The sequence below is a fragment of the Ictalurus furcatus genome, chromosome 18, assembly GCF_023375685.1.
Source record: "Ictalurus furcatus strain D&B chromosome 18, Billie_1.0, whole genome shotgun sequence".
Lineage (NCBI taxonomy): Eukaryota > Metazoa > Chordata > Actinopteri > Siluriformes > Ictaluridae > Ictalurus > Ictalurus furcatus.
In genome coordinates, this window is record NC_071272.1 from 23964733 (window position 1) to 23991210 (window position 26478).

Consider the following 26478-nt stretch of genomic DNA (forward strand, 5'->3'; position numbering starts at 1 on the left):
CTTTACTCTTCTTTACCGAACTGAGATGTTTACTAGCGTACACAACCTCAAACAGGCTTTGTGTTCGGTAAAAAAAAAATCCTAAAATAGTCACTAAAACAAATAAAAGGGCACAAAAACCATCCACTAATTTTAAGAGAATGTTTACCGTTGTCTCTCCCGGACTAAAACATGAAATATCCCAGTATGCATTGTGTTTTTCTGATATTTTACTGGGAACCAATGCTCTAACTGCCTAATTGTCTACAATACAACAAAATAGTAAAACTGTGTTGTTTATTTATTTATTTATTTATTTACATTTAAAGCATTGTCTGGCTGCGACAAGATCGAGAACCCCTTATATACACAACGTGCACTAGATTAATCCCTTCCTTCATTTCAGTTAGAAAGAGAAGTACTATAACTCTTTACACACGCAGTTCTCTGGAGCGTTAGAAGAGATGCAGCTTCTGGTTGGCTGGTTGAGGTGTGAGGTCACCGGCTGCTAGAAGGCTCTCACTGTGTGTCAGAGGCACATTCAGTCATCGAGACCTCATGCGCTCAGATGCCGTGAGCGCTCTGAAAGAGAGAGAGAGAGAGAGAGAGAGAGAGAGAGAGAGGAAGGACGACAGAAAAGGAAAGTAGAAAGAGGAAGGACGGACGAGCCATTAAACACCCAAATGTTGAACAGTTTGTCTTGAGGACAAAACAAACGCTCTCTGAAAGGAATATTTATTAGGATTTCAAACAAACTATTTCATGGGTTCGAGAATTAACAGGAGTTTGACTGGACGACTGCGAAGACCTCTTTAGGTGAGAACAGACTTAAGATTCTGGTCCTTACGCTCATGAATTTGTGCAAACAGATTATTATGAGTTTGCTCGGATATTTGGCTGTGATGGTTTGCAAGCTTTGCTTCCCTTAAACATGACTATTTCAACCAATTCATCTGAATTTTTATTTACATTTCCCTAAGGTTATATTTGTTCAGAGAAATTAGCGTAATAAAGACTAGAGAAATATTGATTATCGGACATACTCTTACGGAAATAAAGCAAAGCTGCAGTCGATATCAGATATGTTCAAACTTTTTTTCCCCTCAAATGCAGACTGAAAACATTTCTGCTTTCCTTTACTTTATAAAATGCAAAAAAAAATAAAAATAAATAAAAAGCACTCCGCCTTTAGCACTTTGGTCCTCACCTCCCATTTCTTTCAGTTGATTCATGATCATTTATCTTTATTCTTAAGCTTGAATTGAAAATAAAAATGCCTTAAATGTGCTACGTAAATAAACCTGCCTTGCCTTTGCCTTATTTGACATTGATTCTCTTTGTATATTTCATACTGTAGATCATGGAGGCACTAAACATTAGTCAATGCAACACTTCGAATTTTCAGAACACTACTCGGGATGATCAAGTATACAGAGATGTGGGGATGGTGATCCTGGGCATCGTAATAGGAATCTTGGTCCTGGCTATCGTCTTCGGAAACGTGCTGGTTATTACCGCAATCGCACGCTTCCAGCGTCTACAGACCGTCACTAATTGCTTCATCAGCTCCCTGGCGTGTGCCGACCTGATCATGGGGCTTCTCGTTGTGCCCTTTGGCGCCTGTGATATCTTCCTTGAGAAGTGGCACTTTGGGAACGTCTTCTGCGAATTCTGGTTGTCGACGGATGTGCTGTGCGTAACGGCGAGCATCGAGACTTTGTGCGTCATAGCCCTGGACCGCTACCTGGCGATCATGTGGCCACTGCGTTACCAATCACTGCTGACCAAGCGCCGGGCCTGTTGGGTGGTCCTGGCTGTGTGGGCGGTGGCCGCCCTAATATCCTTTCTGCCCATGCATATGAAATGGTGGGTGTTGAACAATCTGGAGGCGCAGTGCTGCCTGAATGATCCCTTCTGCTGTGAATTCAACATCAACAGAAGCTACGCATGGACCTCGTCCATCATCTCCTTCTACATCCCGCTCGTGATCATGATATTCGTCTACAGCCGAGTCTACCTGGAAGCTCGGCGGCAGCTTCGAAACATCTATCGCACGGAAGGTCATATTCGGACCCAAAACTTGTGCGGCCAGGACGGGAACGAGGTGCGGAACCGCAGGACCAGGTTTGGCCTCAAAGACCACAAAGCCTTGAAGACGCTGGGGATCATCATGGGCATCTTCACGCTCTGCTGGCTGCCGTTCTTCGTCCTCAACGTGGCCACGGTGGAGATGGACATGGATGCCATCGACTGGCTGTATAAAATACTGAACTGGATAGGTTACTCCAACTCAGCCTTCAACCCCCTGATCTACTGCAGGAGTCCCGAGTTCAGATGCGCCTTCCAAGAAATCTTGTGCAAGAGGAGGCCTCAGTGTCCGCCTTCAACAAACAAAACGGGATATAGCTACGGCGACCACACCTCGAAGCAGACGTCTTATACAGACTGCGGAACAGTAGAGCTGGGTACTTGCTCTTTGGCTGCCAGTTCCTCCAACACGAACGGGAATTGCAATAGAACCCTGACTTCCATGATTTAGCTATTTATTGCATAGAGAAATACAACTTCTTAACGTTCTTTGCCTCCATTTTCCCGTGCGTTTAAATATAAAACGTCAGAATCGTTTGGTGAGTGAACAAATGGAATATTATACATACGGCATGACACGGCCTTTGCTCTAAATGTCTCGTTCTAGTTATATTAGAACCCAAACCATCTCCATGATATAAAATATTTAGGTACAAGATACGGCAAATCTTGACATTTGGAATGTGGCTATATTATCCGACATATACGTAAGCTACCTCATGACACTCTGGCACATGTCTTCGCCATAACCACTTCCAAAAAAAAAAAGAGAGAGAGAGAGAGAGAGAGAGAGAGAGAGAGAGGAGCTCTGGAATCAGATTATCGTGTATCATGTTCTTACATAAGAAGTCTGGTTTTGGTTTAGATCCTAGGCATAGGCACTACATCGTTAAATGAGTGTAGCTGATCTGAGACCAGCACTGTTATTTTTTTTTATTTGTATATATATATTTTAAATATTATCTTATTGCATTCCATTGAAAAGCTAAAGTGCTTGTTTTAAAACCAGGGACTTGTTTTTTTTTTTTTTTATCTCTGCAATCCCTTGTCTGAACGCCGAGGAAATCTGAGCTGCTGACGAGGAGCAACAGGTGGAGGTTGCTGGCTCCGTGTGCTATAACCAGCTGCGCTTATGAAAAGGAAGAAAGAAAAAAGAGTGTCCAGTCTGTGTACTTCAACCTTCCCCTGTTAGCATTTCAGCTCGATCCCATTCAGCAATAAACAACAGCTGAGTATGTGACGTGTAGAACCGATCACGTTTGTACTGACGGACGTGGACGGACGAGGACGATGTCGGTGACGCGATACGGTGCAGCGATTATTTTCCGTAGTAATTAACCGCATCATTTGTGTTTGAATGCACGAGTGCACTTCATGCAAGAAGGCTCAGCCCAAGGCTCTTGTATTGCATTAATCCTTTCAAACCATGCACAACAAAGCGTACCATTTCTGCTAAAGCCTGCGTTCGTGTGTGTGTGTGTGTGTGTCGGTGTGCAATGTTTACAGAGATTCTTGAGCAAACTGTCCAAAAGGACAGTCAGAAAAAAAAAAGAAGAAAAAAAATACTCTCCTGATACGGTTACAAGTGTCACTTTGGTCTTTGTGTTTACAGAATTCGTGAGGGGAATTTAGCGTAACCCGATAGAATCTGGTTCTTTTTATACAGGAAGGTGTGCTGGTCTTTCTGTCAAACATATTGTTATACAATGATTGTCCAAGACCAGCGATGTTGTTTTTTGACATGACCAGAGCTTCCTTCCTGTAGGCGTGTGTGTGTGTGTGTGTGTGTGTGTGTGTGTGTGTGTGTGTGTGTGCTACAGATTGTCAGATTGAATGTGCAAGTATTTATGAGTCATCTGGTTGAGTTGTTTGAACGCGATGCGACGTTCAGCTTTTGTCGGCTTGACGAGGTTATACAGCATAAAGCACAATAAAAGGTACTGTATTTATGAACCCCTGGTATAACCTAAGCATTTCAAGCATTAAGATGGCTCGCACAGTGTATATAGAGTACATAAGAGATGTATATACTGTATGTGAATTTGTGTTATAGACATTATATTACATATCATTCCACCTAAAAATGCTCTTAATTGACAAAATCATACTTATTTCCACTGCACTGCGAAATGCTCTCTGATTGTGTGTTCTGTGTTGTTTGTTTGTTTGTTTGTTGGTTTGTTTTTGTATGTTGAGCCACTTGCCGAATGTAAAATGTGAAGAATTAAAACGTGGTTGTTTGTAAATCAGACTGTGGAGTAGTCGTTGTAGATGGAGTACTCTGTCCACCATCTAGTGGTCACTTCTTTAAAGTACTGTAGGTGCTCGTGCTCATCCATTGTATTCAGGGTCTTAGGGTGGATTTATTTATTTGCTTAATTGTTTACAAATGTCGGAGCATTCATACTTAGGATTCACTATAATACCAAGAGGCCATATAAAGAAAAGAGGCTAGAGGATGAAGGTGTAAGATATGAAATCAATATAATATGAATCGTATATGGACATCCAGATGCTAAAAAATACAATTTTCACTATAAGTCCATTGTTGCCGAAATATTTCCTATTTTCGATGGATGCCATGTGGAGATTTCCCAAATGGGAGAAATGTGGTAATTTGGGAAAACCGTAGGTTCATCAATGGAGTCTGAGGAGATTTAAAAAAAAAAAAAAAAAACATTTTATAATAAAGACCTGCAGAATGAACATATGTACTGTGGACGATCGGAATAATCTTCCAGTTGGCTACGAAGTAAATATAGGTTATAAAATTCTTGGATCTGTTTGGATATATTCGATGCAGTTGGAGGATTTTGAAGTCTGATAATGCAGGCAGAACACATCTTAAGGCCAAGCCTAAACCTTTCCCTATATACAGTATATTATATTTCTTATAAGACAGGCAGGATACAGCGCAGAAGTTCACAGAGGTTCTCAGATTAAATCCGCTCTGCTGACTTCCCTAACGGAGGACTTCCCAAACATCTTGGGCGAACGACGTCAGACGGACGTGATAAACGTTTTGCGACACCGAGCCGTGACCACCCGGCAGTTTCTTATTCCGGATTTGAAATATAGGTTCTTTAACGGTTCTTCACAGCACCGTAGGTTCTGCAAAGCACCTTCTTCTTGTCAAGAAGCATTGTTCATTTTAAAGGGTTCTATATGGTTCGTCGGAGATTAAAGAAGTTCGTTATTGGTTCTTCACTGCAGTGTATTGGTTCTTCGAGCTATCATTGCTTAACAGGTTAAAGTGAACCATATAAGGTTCTTTGTGGGACTGGAGAAGGTTCTCCTGGTATCATTCTTTGGTTACTTTTCTACTTTGGTTTCTTAAAGCATTAACTTAAAAGGTTTTTGGGGTTTTTTTGGTTTTTTTTTTTTAGAGAACTTATGATGACATGGTTCCTTGGCACATGGCACTGCTGTGAAGAAGCTGTGGGTTCTGGGTTCTTTAAAGTAACAGCAAATAGACGGTTTTCTAAAGAACTCGAGAGTAAACAGTTCTTTGTGCGAATTAGTTCTAATGGGAACCTTTATTTTTAAGAGTGTATGCACACCAGCACCACGTCGGTCATGCCTTCGTCAGTGGATTTTCGCGGACGTCCACTTGGAAGACATTTTGCTAAAAAGTGACAATTTCCTCCAAGTATGGAGACTTTTGGGACACCCTGGCCAGAAGTATGTGGACACCTGATCATCACATTCATACTGTATGTCCTTGTTGAACATCCCATTCCACATTTATTCCCCCTGTGTTTTGCTGTTATAATGCGCTTCACTCTTCTGTGAAGGTGTTCCACTAGATTTTGGGGCGTGGCCGTGGGGATTCGTGTTCGTTCAGCTACAAGAGCGTTAGTGAGGTTGAGGTCAGGAGCTGATGTTGATGTGAGGAGACTCCAGTTCCAGTTCATCCTAAAAGGGTTGAGGTCAGGGCTCTGTGCTGGACGCTCGAGTTGGCCATATAGTGTACATCCATTCTGTTTCTCAAGGCTGTCGAAGATCTAGCGAGGATAGACAGATGTAAAAAAAAAAAATGCTAAGCTAAGCTAGTGCAGCACATCAGGATATCAAAAAATACTGTTTGCTCCACTTGTTTGCTCCCAAAGTAGTAGCACACGAAATCCGTCTACATAGGTCATATTTCTAACATTAATCTGTAAAATATATTATTATGAATAAAATAAAAGAGTATATTGTGAGTTTCTCTCACAAGTCGAGTGACCCGTACATGAGGTTGTGACCGCTAGTTTGGGAACCCCAGCTTCAAGGTTTTGTGATATCTATACACGGTCAATGCCCTCTCTGAAACATTTACTTACTAATTACTTCGACTACGGAAAGACTAAACGAATATACATTCATTCATTAATCTTCAGGACGCACTTTATCGTGGTCAGCGTCACAGCAGATCCCAATCCCAGGAACACCGGGCATGAGAAGAGTGGGAATTTACCCTAGATGAGACGTTAGTCCATGACACGGCACCATGCACATACACATTCAAATCCAGGGGATAGATTTAATCTAGCCATGGTTGTCTTGACTGGTAGTATTTTGGACAGAGGAAGAAAACCAGAGAACCAGGAAGAACATGAAAAACATATTCACAGCCAGAGAGCTCAGTAGTGAACCATGGCTGCGGTTAGACAAAAAAAAACATCAAAATGCTTTGCATAAAATATTTATTCACAACAACCCTTAGATTTCCTGTACAGGTGAGTTTCTAGTAACAGCACACTCTGCCCTGTTCTCTGTACAGGGAAATGTCACAGAGACACAAGAACAGGTTATTCCTCAAACGTCATCCATTTTATAAGTTCATTTGACCAAGGCTTCCAGATTTGCATGGCTTAACACGCTGCGCTCGTAACCTGCATCAATGCCCATTCAAATGAGTGTGTAATTAAAATAAGGTATTATTTGCTGTAATAGCAGGAGATAATCAAACACTGAACGTTCATTATGTGAAGTTTGTCACATACAGGACGTCAAGTATCGGTAGTTTGAGGTATCGGTGTAAAATTTTTAACAAGAACTTTACGCAAACGTTTACGCAACGTTAGATCGTCTGTTCGTGCTCTCCTTTAGAAAAATGATTTCAATTCTCTTAAGAACTCTGTAACTGGTATTGTACTGCTAGACGTTCCACTACGAAAGAAGCAGAGCTTTAAAACATATATATATTTTTAAAGAAACGAGAATTAAAATCCTGAAAGCTCAGCTTCTTCTCATTTTCCATTTCCCACGTTCCAAAACAAACACGCGAAGGTGGAGATCTGAGGATTCGAACACGCGACGCTAGGGGAGATTAGTTAAAAGACATCGTGAAAGATGGTGTCGCGTGAGACGCATACTGTAGGTGCTGTAGGGTCTTTAATCGTACTTTACCATAGGTTCTGCAAAGAACCTTCTTCTTGTCAAGAACCATTTTCAACGTACAGGGTTCCTGAGTTGAGCAATATGGTTCTTTGGAGATTAAAGAAGCTCTCATTGGTTCATTATAGGTTCATTCATTCTTCAAGGGATCATCTCTTAACAGGTTAGCGTGAACCCTAGAGTGAGGTTCTTTGTGGGACTGGAAAAGGTTCTCCTGGCATCATTCTTAAAAACCTTACTTTGCTTCCTAAGAGCACTGATGAAGGGTTGTTGTTTTTTTTTTAGAGAACTTATGATAACATGGTTCCTTGTGGCACTGCTATGAAGAACCATTTCTGGGTTCTTTAAAGCACCAGGAAATAGAAGGTTCTCTAAAGAACTTGAAAGTAAAAGGTTCTTTCTTCAACTTAGAAAGGTTCTCCTATGGCATCAGGCTGATAAATAGTGTGGCATTCCGTTGTAATAAACGGTTTTTAATAAATAGTGTGGCATTCCGTTCCAAATCGATTTATCGGACACGGGGCAACGTACACTGATATCGCTGCTAATCTGGCTCCAGTTCGGTGTAGAGAAATGTCTGACTGTAAGCGTGCACAGGTGGTTTTTATTTTTTTGCCCAGACCAGACTTGAGAAAGAAAGGCCAAGTGATCGACAGTGTGCTAGACACGGCAGGTAATGAGGTAAACTTCTCGATATAATTCTGTTTTACCTCATTTATCGACCTGGACTCTGCACTTTACTTAGGAAAGTGTTGTCCACTTGTCCTTTTTTTTTTCCAGGTCAAAACATACAACTAAAATTCGGGATGTACACTCTAAAAAATTTTTTAAAAAAGAGAGAACATCTGAGTTTATAATGTAGATTTAAAATCATGCCATGTTGAAGCATTTCTGATGTGAACAGACAATTTCAGGGCAACTATAAAAGCACAATCGCCTCTTTATTTTAGTCTTGGCCAAGGAACGGTCAACAAAACTCGATAAATAGGCTTGTCCAATCCATTTGGAGATTTAAAAACAGACAGAAGGTTCTTAAAATAAATTCTATAGCCGATTGGAAGCCAGTGAAGAGAAATTAAAACGTCCCCGCTTCCGTAACCCCAGTAACAGTCTCGCTGCAGCATTCTGGACCGGGTTTGTTTACAATACTGGAATGCTGGATTGTTTTTTTTAATGATTATTATTCTGGCAAAACTGCAGCGTACGTGAATGAACACGTCAGAGCTCTGCTCCGTCCTCTGTCCTGTGTACGGCGTCACGCTTCTTTAAACAAACTCTTGCGTGTGTCTGAACAACTTCTGGTACGCAAAGTACCGACTGCCAAAGTCTAGGCATCCAACGCTGCAGCATGGGATGAACACAAGCATGTGCTGTACTCCTTACTACAGTGTGAGTAATGATTCAAACAAAAAGGAGGATGATTTTATACAGTTTATAAATTCTTATCTTATCAGGATGGAAGCGTAAAAGTTGAAGGTTTATCTGCGTATAAAACACAATTTCCAGTAAACAATGAGCGCATATTTCCCCTCAGACCGAATCTTATAGAAAATAATATCAGACATGGTAGAGTTTACAGCGTCCAGAATCCAAACAGATCAAAATAACTCAGCAAGTCCGACACAGCAGGAAGCTTCCGAGACTCCCTAGCCCGTGTGTGTGAGTGTGTGTGTGTGTGTGTGTGTGTGTGTGTGTGCACTGCTTACATAGTTACCTGTCTAAAGTGAACAAGAACCAGGTACCTACCGTCTGGCCTGTTACTCATTTTTGTTATGTTGGTTGCTGTTAAACTATTATTCAAATATTCGCTCATGCTTGACCTCTTGACCTTTTGTTTTAACTTGTGACTCCTCCCTCACGAAGCTCACGGTGAGAGCCAGCATTTCCGTTTCCCGTGTCAGACTTGTCACTCTGTTCATTTTCCGTACGTTCGTCTGTTGGTTTTAAATCAGGAAGGAAGAACGTGACACGGCTCACGCTGACTTTTACCAACGGTTCTACACTCTTGAGAACAAAACGTTCCAGTCAGAACCACAAAAGGGTTTTCAGCCTGATGCCATAGGAGAACCCTTTTAAGTTGCACAAATAAAACTTTTACTCTGATGTTCTTTAGAGAATCATCTGTTTACTGTTGCTTTAAAGAACCCGGAAACGGTTCGTCACAGCAGTGCGATGTGCTAAGGAACCATGTTATCATAAGTTCTCTAAAAACCCTCAGTTAGTGCTTTAAGAGACCAGAGTAAGGCTCTTAAGAATGATACCAGGAGAACATTTTCCAGTCCCACAAAGAACCTTACAGGGTTCACGATACCTCAAAGAACCAGTACACTGCTCTGAAGAACCATAAAGAACTTCTTTCATCTCCAAACATCCATATAGCTCATTACAGCTCGTACAAATTATACATCATGATGATATTGCTGACATTGCTGCACGATAGAGAAGCTTCAGCTAGGATCTAAATCCCTGAAAATGATCGACACATATATATTTGCCAACTGGGTTATATGTTTCAGGAATGCATTATGGGAAAATCCAAGGTCCAGACTGTTAGATTTCACCTTGCTGCAGTGCTTCCTGTGATACTTTTATTCCTGAGTAAATCACGGAAGTGCGTCCAAAAGGTTTTCGATGAACTGTGAAGAAAACGATGAGCAGCTTAAATGATTTAGCGGACAACTCGGACACTTCAGTACCTGTCCTCGTGTACTTCCAGTCCACTCGGAGCACTTATTGAAAATGATAGCACTTTTCGTTTCGTCCATTAGAGCCTGTTCTTCAGATCGTGGCTGTTAAGACTGAAATGGGTTATTATGAGGGGAAAAAAACCCCAGGAATGTTCCCATATCAGTAATGGTCATCGTTTTTGGCAGGTCACCTGTGAGGTGTATTGACCGTACCAAGGCTGACGTGCCGAGATCTTTCAATAGACAGGTAATCCATACGTTCAACGTTTCAGCTATAATACATCATTACTGCTGTAATACGTTTCTCCTACTCAACCATCTATTCGATAAATATCCATCGATTCACGGTGCATTCATTCATCCCTTTCTTCTTCTGTCCTTTATCATGCATTGAAAAACTGGCATCGATGCCAAAGTGCACTGTGATTAGTGACAAATTGCTCAGAGGTATTGATTTTTATTACTATTATTAGGGTTTTGTTTTTTTTTTAATTTAAATAAAACATTGCCTGCCTGTGGTGTTAAAGCGATGTGTAATCCATATTCTGATTGATGAGTGGCTAGAGAAATGAATCCAAAAAAGAGAACTTTTTTCCCCTCACATAGCCTATACCCATTAAACTGTTCAAGCAAGCAGTTAAAAGAAATCAAAGTCATACCTTAGCTAAAGCTAGCTTGGTTTTGGTGGCACTGGCTTCCTAACTGGATTGTGATTTAGTGATTAGCGTAAACATTTAGCTAATAAAGCTAATAAATACCATCGTAAACTAGCGCTAAGCTACACATGGTGTTTGTGATCTCTGCTTTGAGAGTGGTGTGAGCTGCATAGTAAATGCTTTTCATATTCTTTCCTTTTACATGTATGAAAGGAAAAGACAGCGGCGATGTTAGGCTGAATGGAGCTGATCAGGACAAAAACAACATCGTGACAGACTGGACAATTGTCGCGCCTGTAAGATGGCAGAATGCTTTTAGCGAATCGATGGGAAACTCTGATGAATAGAAGAATGAAGCGAAGGGAAAAATCGCCTTTTGTGCAAACCTGTAATTATTTTTTAAAAATGTTTAACAAAAGAATAATAATAATAATAATAAATAAAAAACATCCAACACTAGCAGGAGAGCTAATTTAATTTCAGTTAAAATATCCATTTACTCTACTTTCACCTCATCATCAACGAATGAATGAACGGATTTTCCCTTTACCTCAAATGTGTTAAATTATCCAATAACCTGCTTGGTCTACAAATTTGACTTAGTTTTGCACTTTTGCTTTGCTAACATTCAGTAGATGTCTATGACACCAATTAGCATCATAAAACCTGCATGTCATAATCATATACATCTGTGAAATATTAGTTCTGGGCTACGTTTTGTGATTTCTCCATAAAAAAATGTTTCCAGGTTAAAACACCTATACTGTGGGGTTTTGTTTTTAAATACCATGCACAAAAGCAAGTCTGTTTGACGTAGACTACTTCACCGCTCAAAACACTCAGCGGGAATGATGCTAACTAGTGGTCATTAGCTTACATGACTTAGCCTAGTAGCCTTGTAGCCTAGTAGCCTCAGTGTAAAGCTAATAATGAAACTGGCTTTGCTGTTTGATCACATCTGAGGGAAATTAAAGTGTCTACAGTCGATTTTTTAAAAGTGTATTTAAAGTGTAATGTTTAAATTTGTTTTGCTTAGAACTCCAAAATCCTGATTTGTAACCCTAACCCGAATTAAATCTTTTTAGACCTGCCAAATACAAATTAAAGATCGAAGCAGTGACTCGATTTTTGGAACAACACTGACATCATGTGGATATTACGTGGAAGAGACACTTTAGAAATCCACTGGATTGAAGATTCAAGATTCAGTCACAAACAAACACAGTGTAGTCGAGATGTTATCACACTTGACTTATTTTGTAAGCTACTATCTAGTGAATTTAAAAAAAAAAAAAAAAAAAAATTCTAGAGGGACTGATCAGGTGTGTTTCCTGAAGAGCTAATATCATTAACCAGGGTTGCCAGGTTTCTGCACAATTTCCAGTCTAACTACAATCTTAAAATCCACACAAAAGACCTGAAACTAGCTTTAAAAATTCAGGCAGTGGAAAAGGCTTATCAGCCTTTGTGTCGGAAACAAGGTCTCCGCGGTGCACACGCGTGTTTCTTTACCTTTATTCGTCTTAAATGTACAGCCGGAATATTTTTTAAATGAGCCTTATTTGGCATAAAAACTATAACATTGGCAACCCCGCCATTAACTGTCCTGTCTGCTGCTCCTCCTCCACTGAAAATGTTCATTAAGTGAGTATGGAGCAGCGTGATTCGTGCCCCAATGGGTCTCTATTTATCATCACTTGTTGCAGTTCCTATTCTTGACCACCAGGTGCAACAATAACTCTATGGAGCTAAACGGGGCAGTTAGCACGCTGCATCTAGAATGGCAAGAAAAATTGATGGAACATCAGCTTACATCTGTCAAAAAAATTATTTTAAAAAAAATTGTTGGTCACTCAAATGTGGTAATTAGTAATTTGACAGAATACGAAATGTGTAGCGCAGTGAATAAGGACTTTATGAAGATTGTTAAATGGCTGATATTTATGTGCCCCTATGGACATGTTCCCACATGAAAACAAAATTTCTTTTACTATTACCTACACTATTCAGTGTGTAACGCAGGAGCAGCTTTGCTCAGAACAGCACATCGGAAGTGTTACACAGGCAAACGCCGTTCCTACACTCCTGGACATCTACACAGCGTCGTAGAATTAACACCTAAAGTGTTCGTTTTATTCCTTCATGGCTCGTTAGGTTTCAGCCGCACTTTACAAGCTTTAGGCGTGAATTCAAAACTCTGTATTTGTGCAGAGCACTGCACATGTGTTGTATCGTATTGTATTTCCCAGTCGAAGTGTTTATTCAGTACTGTTCAGGTGTTAATGCTTCCTTCCTGAAGTGGAAAATGCAGACTGCATTCGCATGTCGACAAAATCACCACAAGATGTCAGCTTTAGTTCCAGTAAAATCCACACCCTGCTGTATGTAAAGAATAAAGAAGAAACGTGTGTGTAATACAGAGACATGATCTAGATTTAGGATAGAAATTCTCAAATATTTATATATCATTTGTTTATCAAAGCCATTTCACCAAATTCTCTGTTAAATCATCATGCATAACATGTCTAAGTTTGACTCAAATAAACATGTTACGGATACCAGAACACAAAATTATCGGAAAAAAAAATTAACTCGACTAAAATAATCGCATATATATGAAACTTACTGTATACGTATAAATACTGTATACTGTAAACTCAATCTTAATTCGATATTTGATGCCAGCTAATTTAACGTCGTATGTGTTAATTCAACAGTACATGTAATTTACCATGTGTTGATTCTATGCTGTAGATGTTGATTTAAGACGTTGTGTAAATTGAAGCTTGTTTTTGCTAATTCAATACTTTAGACACTAAATCAGAACCTACAGGGTTGAATTCAAAACATCCACCGAGAAGGAGCTCCGCAGGAGACGCCTTGTTGATTAGAGCAGGTTCGAGCTGACAGGAAGGCTACGGTGACTCAAATAAGCACTCTATACAACGGTGGTGAGCAGAAAAGCATCTCAGAACATCACACAACACCTTCAACCATGAGGTGGATGGACTACTGCAGCAGAAGATCAGCTCAGGCTCCTCTTCTGTCAGCCGAGAACGTGAAACTGGACTGGTGAAGACTAGAAAAACATCACCTGGTCTTCTTCAAGTCCTGTCCGGTTTTGGTGAACTTGTGTCCACCGTGGCCTCAGACTGCAAAGTCTAAAGACTGTGTGTGAAAATTCCAGGAGATCAGCCATTTCTGAAATATTCAAACCACACCATCTGGCACCAACAACCACACCATGGTCAAAGCTTCTTCTGTTTGATATGAACGTTACCTGAAACCTGTATCTGCATGATTTTGCAAAAAAAAAAAAATCCCAATAGAAACCATTACAGAAATACTACTGGTTTCCACTACAAATACCATTACGTCCTAATGGTATCCACTACATTTACATTTACAGCAGATGCCCTTATCCAGAGCGACTTACATTTATCTCATTTATACAACCGAGCAGTTGAAGGTTAAGGGCCTCGCTCAAGGGCCCAGCAGTGGCAGTACTGGTATTTAAACTCACGACCTTACAATCAGTCCAACATCTTAACCACTGAGCGACCACTACACCTGACATAACATGTCACCAATACAAGTCAACAAATTACCAGTAGAGACCCACAGGGACCATTAGAGTTTCCATTAAAACCAATACCATTATAACCATTACAAATTCTATGAAGGTCTCTATTGTCTTGTTTGTTTTGTTTTTGTTTTGTTTGTTTAGTTCCAGCAGGGATGATTGTCTGTCTGATTGGATAATTGCATGAATAAACAGGTGTACACGTGTTCCTAATAAAGTGGCCGTTGCGTGTTTGTGAATTTATTATATCTCTTAACGCGTACAGTGTTAACCAGTTTACTATCAGCTGAATTCAATATTGAATACATTATGTGTTAGAAGTTAGGATGTTTTATTATATATATATATATATATATATATATATATATATATATATATATATAAAATAAAACATGAAACTTCTAACACATAATGTGTGTGTGTGTGTGTATATATATATATATATATATATATATATATATATATATATATATATATATATATATATATATAATAAAACATCCTAACTTCTAACACATAATGTGTGTATATATATATATATATATATATATATATATATATATATATATATATATATATATATTTAAGGTTAGTGGTGTGAATGAACGTGTAATACCGGAAAGGTCCAGAGGGTGGAAGTTGTTAACTAGTGATGCTGAAGCTTGGTGTTCTGTAGGGCAGGTGAAGCTCAGAACATTCTTTGTTCATCTTTACACACGTCTAAACACAGGGAAGTGTAGCTGCTTAAAGCTCTGCAGTGTAAATGTAGGAGCTCAGGAGTGTGTCACTATCATAACCATCTTCACCACCATCCTCCTGCTCCTCATCCTCCTCTTCATCATCATCATCATCCTCATCATCACCACCACCACGGGACGGTGTGGACGGCAGTAAAGAAGTAGAGGATCTCGGAACTCCGTGTAGGAGAGATGCTGCGAGCTCTGAGTCTGACTCTGACGGAGAACCGCTGCACAACACCACCGAGCTGGCTGTGCTCCAATCTAATCTCCTGCTAAATCGGTTTGTGCGCGAAGGGAACCGGAAACACCCATCCGCATCCTGCTCAGGAGTCCGAGTCGGTCCGAGTCTGTCCGAGTCTGTCCGTGCACCTGAACTACCGGCTGCTCCCGGGACCGAGAGGAGCATCAGAGGAACCCGCGTGTAGTGAGGTGTAGTGAGGTGTAGTGAGGTGTAGTTTCCTCTCTTCGCTTTCTCTTCATTAAATAATACACCATGCTGGACTAGTGCTGGATGAAGGAACACTTTTCACCATGAGCACGAACGGTAGGAATAATAATAATAATAATAATAATAATAATAATAATAATAATAATAATAGGTAGTGCTCTATTCTGACAGCTTCATCTTCACAATCAAAAATGCTAATTAGTGTATAATTGACATGTTCAGTTTTCATTTACAGTGATACTCAGTATTCAGTCCTGACTATTTAATCGGGGTGTGATCGATACGATTTCCATTCGATATCTGACGATACGATACGAAACATTTCCATTCGATTTGCACAACTTTCTTCAGGTTAATTCTACGGACCGTGCTTCATTCACGGAAGATGATACCACATTATTAAACTGTTTGCGCTTCAGTTTAAAGACATGATTTTTGTTCGCTGATGATCAGTCCATCGATATTTACGGTGTTCATTTCTGTCGTTTTAGTAGCCGTGTACTGTTCCTGGTGTGTACGGGATAAGATCAGTTCATTCAGTGCTGAAGGTGTTTATTTAATAACGCAGATGACAGTCTAGTTGTTATTTGACCACTGGAGGTGTTTAGCCAGCTGGGTAGTTATTCATTTAACCCTGGACTGAGCACTGTGGCTGATTTTGCCTTGCCCGTGTTATTTGTTTAGATCCTTTTGATATATTTTGTGCCGTGAACATGACGTCGACTGACTCGACGCAGGTTATGTATCCGAACCGTATTTACAGCTCTGAGATTGGTATTAAGTGTGTCAGTTCTGTTCTGCGAGTGTCGTTTAATTACTGTAGAAAAACTCTATAGGTGCTCAGTCACATGTGCTAGGTCAGTGTGATGATTACAAAAAAAGCTCGCGGGTGTGGACTATAAAGAGAAAACTGCCTCGTCTTCCTACCTTGCGTCCGGGATTATTATCGACTTCAGATCCACAGCGACGCTGATCAGGTTGAAGTGGTTATTTTTAACAGTTTTGGTGCCAACTGTAGCCTCAGGAGTGGAACCCGGTGTCATCCATCCATCCATCCATCCATCCATCCATCTCAAAATCCGGCGTGTTATGAATTCTGAAATGCTTTTCTGCTCGCCACGGTTGTAAAGAGTGCTCATTCTGCTCGGATCTCTCTCATCAGCAAGGCGTTTCTGCCCAGAGAACTGGATGTTTTTTGTTGTTCGCACCATTCCGTGTCGAGGCTGTTGTGTAGGAAAAATCCCAAGAGATTTTCTGAAATATCCACACCACGAGCGACAGGAAAAGTCGCCGAGATCACATTTTCCCCCATTCTAATATTTGACGCGAACACGAACTGAAATTTCTGACCTGTATCCGCAATGATTGTATGCATTGTGTCGCTGCGACGTGATTGGCTGATCGGATGACTGCATTCGATTGGACAGGCGCACAGCTGTTCTTATTAAAGCGGATGTAACATACGACTGACGAGCAGTAAGTTTATAAGATGGCAGATAAGATGTTATGTATGAAAGATGCGTAAGAACCAAAGAAGTTAAGATCACTTCCAGTGTTCGGTCGTAGCTTAGTTAGCGATTGAAGACCACGCCGGTACCTTATAGAACTTTGCGTTCCTAACTTTCTGCAGAGTTCTGTTCCAGTATTAATCAAACACCTCATTTAGTTAATAGATGCCTTCAATAGACAAATATGATGGAACTGGGGCTCTGTTAAGAAGCATCTAAGATGCTATGGTGCATATAATCCATTCTAACAACACTTATCTGTTGTTGCATCAGATAAGGTTCCAGTATGTTCAAAACTCTTGGGTCTAAAAATTCCTCATGTGTACCAGACGTGAGTGGGATACTGATATTCCAGGCAGCAGTTTGTAGGCTGAGCGTGTTCGTAATATGTGTAGAGCGCTATCTCAATCTGGTTAACCTCTAATTAAGTGATTAACTAGTTACTAGTGGACCAGTAGGTAACTATTTCACAGCTGGTAATATTATTACGCCTCTCCTAGTCTCTTTAAGCATAGTGGGAAATGGTCGAAACGCTCACGCTCAGTTCTGGATGATTCAATCTTTTATCGCATTATTTTAAAAATGGTCCATCGTGAGTAGGGGAAAACTCACCGTCATACGAGCCTGCTAACTCGTGACCACACCATGTCAGATCAGTACTAGTTACTAGTTCAGTCCAGAGTTTCCCTCTCTGCTTGCTCAGTAGACAGGATGTCGAGGTCGATCGGCACGCTACTTCAGGATCGAACACATCTGTCGCGGTTAGTTTTGAAGACAAATTTGAAGACGTTCTCCGTCTTGTTCCTTTCCTGTTCAGACTGCACAGAATTTCTCAGAAGTCCTAAAAACAGATGTTCTGCAGGCACAGCTGGAAGGCATACTTTTCCGTGAGCATTTTCTTTTAATGATCTTCAAACATACTGGTCAGATTAGTGGCTATCACAATAAACAGTCTATTTGAAATACAGTTTGGAATAACAGGTAAGATTCTGTCGTTTGATGTGGACATCATCTGAACCCATCACGTGGCAGCCGCACAATCCATAAAATCAGTGCTTTCAGGTAACATTCACATCAACCATCAGAACGACTTGACCGTGGCGTGGTTGTTTGCAGCAGGCGGGCCGGTTTGAGTATTTTAGAAACTGCTGATATTCTGGGATTTTCAACATTACGTAACAGACATATGTCTGGAATTTTTATCCTCTCTAAATATCGTTGAGAACCTGAAACTAATAACCTGGAATGCTCTTGTGCTTTAAGCCACGAATGGGATTATAGTCGTGATTTCAGTTAAGTGCTGAGGTCACAGAGAAATACAGGCACATGCTGCAGCTCCATGAACGTCAATGGAGAGAGTGTAATACCTGTAATGCCTGGCATTCTTTCATTAAGCTGCAGAACCTGCTGACAACTGGAACCTTGCAGGGGGTGTGCATATAAATGTGTGTACTAGGATGTACAGTTGCAATCAGAATTAAATTCAACCCCCATTGCAAATCAGGTTTATTGTCAAAATTTACAGCTGTACAGCTGCGATGAACACATCAAACAAAAGCAATTGGAATAGTTCGACACAACGAATGCTTCGAGCGGTTTCCCCAAATTCAAAAATGCAACTTATAATGACTTCTCCGGTCTCAAAATTATTCACCCCCCTGAATAGAATCCCTCACAACAACACAAATATGCAAAACAGGTGTTGTCTCAAGCATCAAGGGCTTCATTAGTTGCACCAGGTGTACTTGAGCTGGAACACATGAAATACCTGAACTGGTTAGGGGTAGAAAATGTATGAAATACCTGGATGGGGCAGAAAAAGGAAGCTATCGACGGCTGCAACTAGATTTGTGAAAAGGCAGGACTGACTGCAAAAGACCTGCAGCAAGGCTTGGTGGCAACAGACACTGAGGTTTCAGTGAGCACAGTAAGGTGCGTACTAAACGCAGAAGGTTTCCATGCCAGAACTCTGAGACGTTCACCACTACTGACCCAAAAGCACAAGAAAAGTCGCTCAAAATCATATAAATAATCCACAGAAGTTTTGGAATTTTGTTCTGGAACTTTTCAGCGCGATGGATCAGCGGTACGTCTGGAGGAAGAAGAATGAAGAAAGAACACTCTGTCCACAGTCGAGCGTGGTGGTGGCTCGGTGATGCTCTGGGGCTGCTTTGCATCCTCTGGCACTGGAAACCTGCAGCGTGTGGAAGGCGAGATGGATTCATTGAAGTATCAGGAAATCCTAGGAGAAAACATCATGCCGTCTGTGAGGAAGATGAAGCTCGGGCGTCATTGGACCTTCCAATGATCCCAAGCATACCTCAAATTCCACCAAGGCTTGGTTACAGAAGAAGTCCTGGAAGATTCTAAAGGGTCATCACAATCACCTGAATTGAACCCCATAGAAAATCTCTGGTGGGATTTGAAGGCGGCGGTTGCAGCACGCAAACCCAAGAATATTACTGAACTGGAGGCCACTGCTCATGAGGAACGGGGGGAGAAGATTCCTCAGGAACGCTGGCAGATCTGCATCTCGTTTGCAGCAGGTCATAACAGCAAAAGCCTGCTTTACTAAGTGCTAAAGATGCTCGCCATGAAGGGGTTGAATCATTTTGAAACTGGAGAAGTCATTATAAGTTTCATTTTCAGTTGAATTTGGGGAAACCGCTTGAAGCATTCATCGTGTTGAACTATTTCAGTTGCTTTTGTTTGATTTGTTCATCGCAAACATCTGAAAGTCTGTACATTTTGACAATAAACCTGATTTGCACTGGGGATTGAACCATTTTGATTGCAACTATACGTATACTATAATAATGCTTACTATATTAATACAACAGCTAAATGTTATATTATTATTGATGCAAACATGAGTAGCATTACATGCTAGTATACTGTATGTACGCAGTTTACCTACAGTATACTAGCATGTAATGCTACTCACGTTTGCATGTGTATGTGTATGTGTGTAAGCAGTGCAGGGGCTTAAACACAGCATCAGGGCTGGCTGTATGCCAGAGCATTCAGATCAGGAGATGAGAGAAAAAACCTGCTGAATCTGGGAATTTTATTATCAGCCAAGCATCGAGGTTACTACAACCCATTGAGCAGACATGAGCAGCTGAGCAGCTACTGCCACCGCATATGTTTTTTTCTATTTACCGATAATCCATACTATGACTTGCTTTTTAGATCCAATGTACGGGTCTTGGGTGAAAACACAGGCCGGCAGGATTAACACGGGGCAATCGAGGGAAAGAGGCGAGGATATCAAAACCAGGAAGTACAATGCGAAACAGGGTGCAAGGAGCACTGAGCACGGAGAACTAAGGCTTGGACTTGAAGGGACTAATGCGCAATAAGACTTTGAAACAAGACTAAGAAAGAGCAGGGTGTAAATAGATAAACTAATCTAAGGGTCAGACACAAAACAGGTGAACACAATCAGGTAACAAAGCAATGACAGGACGGGGCAAAGACAGGGCTAGAACAGAAACAGAAGCACGTAGCAATGTAAACTAAAGCACATGACATGAACCCAAAACAACCCACCAAAAAAACAAAGGTGCTTAAAGGACCACAGTTTGACTCTGTGAGCACTGTGTCTCAGCTTCGTCGTTCTGCTAACATGCCCAGCGAACTTTTCTGATCTTTCTGGAATATAACAAACCCAAAAACTAATACAAATGTGCTAAAATATTATTAGGTTTCTACTGTTGTTAACTATAACTAAAGTTTGAGAAAGACTGCATTGTTTTGAAAGATAGCTCCTTTGTCTTACTCAGTAACGTTAGATAGAAATCTTTCCGGAAAGTTCCACAGGGCGTCAGGTTAAGAGCGATGATGAACTCGAGTGATGTAGCTGAGGCTGAGGAACGGTAGAAGTTCAGGCGGTGAATATCCGGTAATGAATAGTAGCATTCCGGTTGCCACTTTGAAAAATAAATAACTAGCTAGCTACATTTTTCACGCATGGCTAGTGAGCTAGTTCGTTTAGGTCGAATGCGCAGCTTCTAATACAGTATATACAATATATAGGTAGTTTATTTGTACACAGCACCAATAAACTAGCTATATACTGTATATACTGTATTTAAGCTTCGCTTTTGGCGTGATTGGCATTCACCAGGCCACAACTTGAAGCCCTCGAGCCCTCTATATACGCACGTGAGAAAACTTGAAGGATGAGAAGTTCACCTGTTTCATCCCCGTTCCCATTCGTGTGTAGTCTCCGTCTTCTACCTCTGAGTGACCGTGGCATTTCACCATCCGTAACGTCAGGCTGAGTAAATTGTGATGGCAGACACGTCTCTCCACTGTGTCTCAGAAGACTAATAGAGTGCGTTACGTGATTTTTACCCTCAGCTGGTGGAGAGTGAGACTCGAGATGGTGTTAAAATGTGCACAGGTTCAAAGCTGCTGTACGCCTCCATCGTTTTTCACACCGTAGCGGTCTGTAGCCCTGTTGTTATGGTCTCCGTGTAGCTCCTATGACTTCCCAATCGCAATATATCCGTTTATTGAACAAGACGCAGCGTCAACACTGTCTGATCTGATCGTATAGGCACAGCACACATGGCTTTTCAGGCTCATCGGTATCAGTTGTGTAGATGTTTAGAACTTGTGCTTGCTTTTCTGTTGGAACCTTCTTTTTAAAATCATAGCTCTGGTGTAAGCTGATCAAACTCGAACTTTACAGAACCGCGCCCTGGTTTTAGCTCTGGTTTTAGCCATTTAATTGGCTCTTTGAAGCCCTGGAGGATTTACAGAACAGATGTAAATGAAACGTATTTATTGTGCGTGCGTGGATCACCCGTGGCATCAGCTGAAAAACAGCCTCTTAAAGAACGCCATACGGACAGACTTTACGAGACGTCATTACGGACCTACTTTACGTCACAGTAATTACAGCTGTAAATATGGACGTGTCACGTCATGATGTCGTGCGTCGAGGCTCTCGACGACCGGTAAAGTCTGAAAACTGTTCATGTGAATATTCTTCAAATCTGGGCTGTTTTCGGAGATGCTTTAACACTTTTAAAAGTGAATATGGTTTCTCTGAGGCTTAATAAGCCTGAATGTTTAACATTAGTAATGAAAAGATCTCTCTGAGGTCCTGTAACGAATAAGAGATGGTGACTACAGCTGGGAATACACTACATAACTAACAAATACAAAGCAAACCTTATTTAACAGATTCTTTTTTTTATTTCTTTTGTCCTGCGAGAGTCATATCTGTTGCTCCTGAGACTTTTAAATTCCAGATACACACCTCTAACCTGCACACCTCGGTAATGCATCAAAATATTTCCAGATGTTGCTTTCATTTGTTATATTATCTGACTGACATCAACCCAGTATTAATACCGCTCTCAGCCCTGCGTGGGTTCTTTTAAGGAGAGTGATGTATTACATCCAGGAAGTTTACCAGTGCACTTTCTGCACTCTAAATCAAGGCTTAGGACATGTGCTGAGTAATGCTCTAACTTACTGCCCCATTACTATGTGGAGTTGTTTTATTAATAGCTTGCTTAAGGAAAGAGATAGGAAATTGCTCGTGCCTCCGAGTGCCTGGTGCAAAGCTGTATATCATCAGAAGAAGAAGCGGGATGGAAGACAGAGCCGCTCCTCACAGGATCTGGCAACATTCCTGAAGTTTTTGTGCGTGTGTCGTCGGGTTTATCGGCTTGTCATTGGTGGGAGTCTATGACGTTGCCATGGTGTTTTATGGAAGTTTGTGGCTTACCTAGCAACACCAATCAGGATGCAGGAAGCAGTCGAAGTAAATACAGAAGGAGGGAGGCGGTTTCCGGAGGGTGCCACCCTGGAGCCTGGCGCTAGTTCTGTGCCCAGATGGCAGAAGAGTGGTAGAAGCAGAGGCAACACAGCCAAGCCACACTAAAAGCCACCTGGGTTGCATTTGTGTGAAGAGGATTATGGGATGCAAGAGGCACTTTAGGCACTTTAAGGACAAGGAGTTTTTATTATAGTAGGATTTTTTAAATTGTCATTCCTCTCACCATGAACAGATGCAACATATATATATATATATATAGAGAGAGAGAGAGATAGAGAGAGAGAGAGAGCAAAACCTAGTTCCTCTAGAATCACAGACTAAACAGCAAGCCCTACAGGAAACCAAAACTCTACTGCACAGAAGAAATGATAATATATACTCTGATTATTACAGTCCCGAGCAGTTGGTTGGTCATGTGGATTTGTTAAATAGCACCTTTGTCATGCTCCAGAGAGACCACGGAGTTTGCCGCCATCTTGGATCAAATCCTCGAGACAAACATGTTATTATCCCCATGTGTTTAGTGTGGGATGAGTTACTTCCTTCCAGAGCTTCAACTTTTAGTTGTCTAATGATAGACTTGTGCTTTTATTCCTACTTTTTATTGTACGGCACTATTGCTCTTTTAGCTGTCCACCAATGTCCACGAAATAATGTATATTTTGTCTATATCTATCACTATATATATATATATATTTTTTTGTATTTCTAGTCTTGTGTTTTAGCTGTAGGACTTTTCTACTAACCAGATTTCATTGTATTTACAGTGAGCGTTTTCTATTCTGTGTGAATACTCAAGCCAAACCCGCTGTTACAGATTCCCCCACTGCGTTACAGTTCCTATGGTGACGACCTCCGCGTGCTTTCATCCCCGCCCACCGTTCCATCATTTGCTTGTTACTCGGCTGTTCCATATTAGTTTGTCTGCACTTTTGCACCCTGCTGTACAGTATCTGTGAAACGTTACGTCTTATCGTGACTTTGTGTATTTGATGTTTTAATTACGGATATGTCGCACGTCACTTTCTAAAACGAACGTACAGACTGGAATATTTGGTCCAAGTGTGAAAATGTATATTTCAGCATACACTGGTCTTCATTTGCTTCGAGTGATTAAACCAGTTGAATTAAATGAAGTTGTAATGATGTTTTTTTTCCCTTTCTTCCAGGGTCTACAATATGTCTCCCGGCACTGTGTGATCATTTCTATGTGTTAGATATCCTATCCAGTTAATATGTCACGTCTGATAAATGCCTCTGCTTGTACCTTGCCAAGCCTACAGACCCACTGCATCATGACACACTGCGTCATCACACACTGCGTCATGGTCTGGCTTTTTCCACTTTAACATACAGCGATATTTATTTCTTAAATCAAGTTTTAAGTTCTTAAACATCCACGATGTTCGCTCTGGCGTTCTTATAAACTCTCTGTGTTTATATTTTGTTTCAAATCACTGCTGTCCGTTGACAATTAATCGTAAAGTGTTAGCTGCTTACCTAAGCTTAATTTCCTAATAATGGTGTTAATTATATACCACAAGACAGGCCATGCTGTTATAAGAAAATAATCCATAATACTGAAGTGTCTTATTCCCTGTATACCAGAGCAGTTTGACTTTATTAACGAACACAACTGTCTATAATTACGTTTAATGTTAATGAACGTCTGTGAAACAAGTCAGTTCCTGTTCTCGCTTATGTTACAGCAGCAAGTCGTTCCCTCACAAGCCTCTTTTTTTACCCGCCTCTCTTACCGTTCAAAACTTGTCATGTGACTAAGAAACCGACAAACGCGTGAACTTTCCCATGTCGGAAAACTTACTGACAGCTACGAAGCGCTGACACTGGAGACTCCTTCCTTAAATGTTACATAACATCTGTCTAAACAGAAAATTTCACCATATCAAAAGATCATCTTGGGTTTTTTTTTCCTTTGTTAAACAGCAACAAATTTTTAAAGACGTTTTACTTTATGTGGGGCAGACAAAAGAATTCAGCAGAACTGTGGTATTAAACTACAAAATACCCGCCACATTTATGAGCATACACTGCTGTCATCTTCCAGCAAAGTAAGCGCTGTGTATGTGTATTCACTAGAGGTATCTAACGAAAAAGTGGTAGGGCAGAAAGTATAGGCTAGACCCGTCAGCTCCGGTCTAAACCCACAATTAGCTGCCCACTCTCCCACTAAGCCTGTCTTAACGTTAATGTACAATCCACTGACAGGAAGCTCGCTCGCTCACACGATAGTGCATCGTCTGCAGCTCTCGGTAGAGCACCAGATCTCCGTAATCCTTAACGGCTCCTTTCCTTTCTCAAAGACCTGTATTTTTATCCACTTTTAAGTGCAATCCAGTGTTTCTGATTATTTCTTTCTCTCAAATCTTCTTCTTCTTTATTTTTTCCCATTTTCTCTCCAGTTTGGTCGCTTGTCAATTCTCACCAATCAGTGAACCTCCCCTATTATATGACAGCTACCAACTGAGCCGGGTCAGAGCTGACGTAACGCGCTATCCGCCATCTTCTTCATACATGAGCTCACAGATGCCAGTGATTGGCTTATGTCACTGTGATTGACAGTCGGGGGAAAGAGAGTACGCCCCTCCCAGCCAGAAAGCACAGTTTTGCTCCGTTGTCAAGATTTGAACTTCTGTTTTAAGACTTTTCCAGAACATCGAGCATTCACTAGGGTTTGTTATCGTGGAAAAACTTCCTTGCAGAATCCACATTTATCCTTCATAATATCCCGTCACATGCAGTTCCACCATTGATCCGAGAGCCAGCACTCCTCATCCCCATCCGATTCCAGCCTGAACTTTGCGACTCTGACATTCATCTGACTTCTGCTTGGTATTTCCCCCTGAAACACATCTTTTCTGGATGGAACTCTTGTTTTCCTGTATTGTACTGTTTGACCTTCTACCTGATTCTTCCTCCATTTGGATTTGTAATAAAGACTAAGCTAGTGCTTATATCCAGGTGATCATTTCATCCATGGTGGTAAAAATCCTTTATCATAGCTGTTATGTGCCACTGTTTTCTTAGAGGTTCCGTGTTCTTGTGCAAAGTGTGGAAACGTGAGATTTTCAGAACAATGTTCTATTGTTTTTGGGTTGTTGGCAGGCGACGGTGAAGATATTTCGGATGCCACCCACTCTTGCTTGACCTTTACTCACTTTTTGCTAGGTTGTGAGTGTGAATGCCGTTCTGCATTTACTGATTTCACTGCTAGTTAGAAGAGAGCCAGGTTCACATCAGGACATCCACTTATCTGCTGAAAAGGCTCTCACTGATGAAGTCGGCAGTTCCACTTGATCTTTCGAAAGACTTTCATTAGCTAGACCCGTCAATCCGCCTTTGTTATTAACAGACTTTTCAGACATTTCTGAAGTTCTCTTCTGCTGTTGTAGCGCATCCGCCTCAAGGTTTGACGTGCTGTCCGTTCTAAGCTTTTTTGTTCACCACTGTTAAAGAGTGTTTTACACTCGGGTCTCCTTTAGTGAACAGTGGACCAGTTCGACGAAACAGACTTCATATAAAACCCATAATGAACTTTCTTTTACTTTCACACTATCCGTCGTTACCCAGATGAGGACGGGTTCCCTTCTGA

The 26478-nt window shown here is 41.0% G+C and overlaps 2 protein-coding genes across 2 annotated transcripts in view; both read left to right on the forward strand.

The window, feature by feature from the left end:
• Positions 1–339: 339 nt before the first annotated feature.
• Positions 340–4313, forward strand: adrb2b (adrenoceptor beta 2, surface b). The gene is made up of 2 exons (XM_053648299.1): positions 340–795; positions 1337–4313. Exon 2 carries the CDS (start codon positions 1340–1342, stop codon positions 2516–2518), a length of 1179 nt encoding a protein of 392 aa, XP_053504274.1. The 5' UTR covers positions 340–795; positions 1337–1339; the 3' UTR covers positions 2519–4313.
• Positions 4314–15565: 11252 nt separating this feature from the next.
• The window catches only part of LOC128622079 (actin-binding LIM protein 3-like), a 64738-nt gene continuing 53825 nt past the window's right edge, over positions 15566–26478 (forward strand). The window contains exon 1 of the mRNA XM_053648292.1: positions 15566–15656. Coding sequence (XP_053504267.1) covers positions 15644–15656 — 13 coding nt within the window. The 5' untranslated portion in view covers positions 15566–15643. The remainder of the gene's footprint in view (positions 15657–26478) is intronic.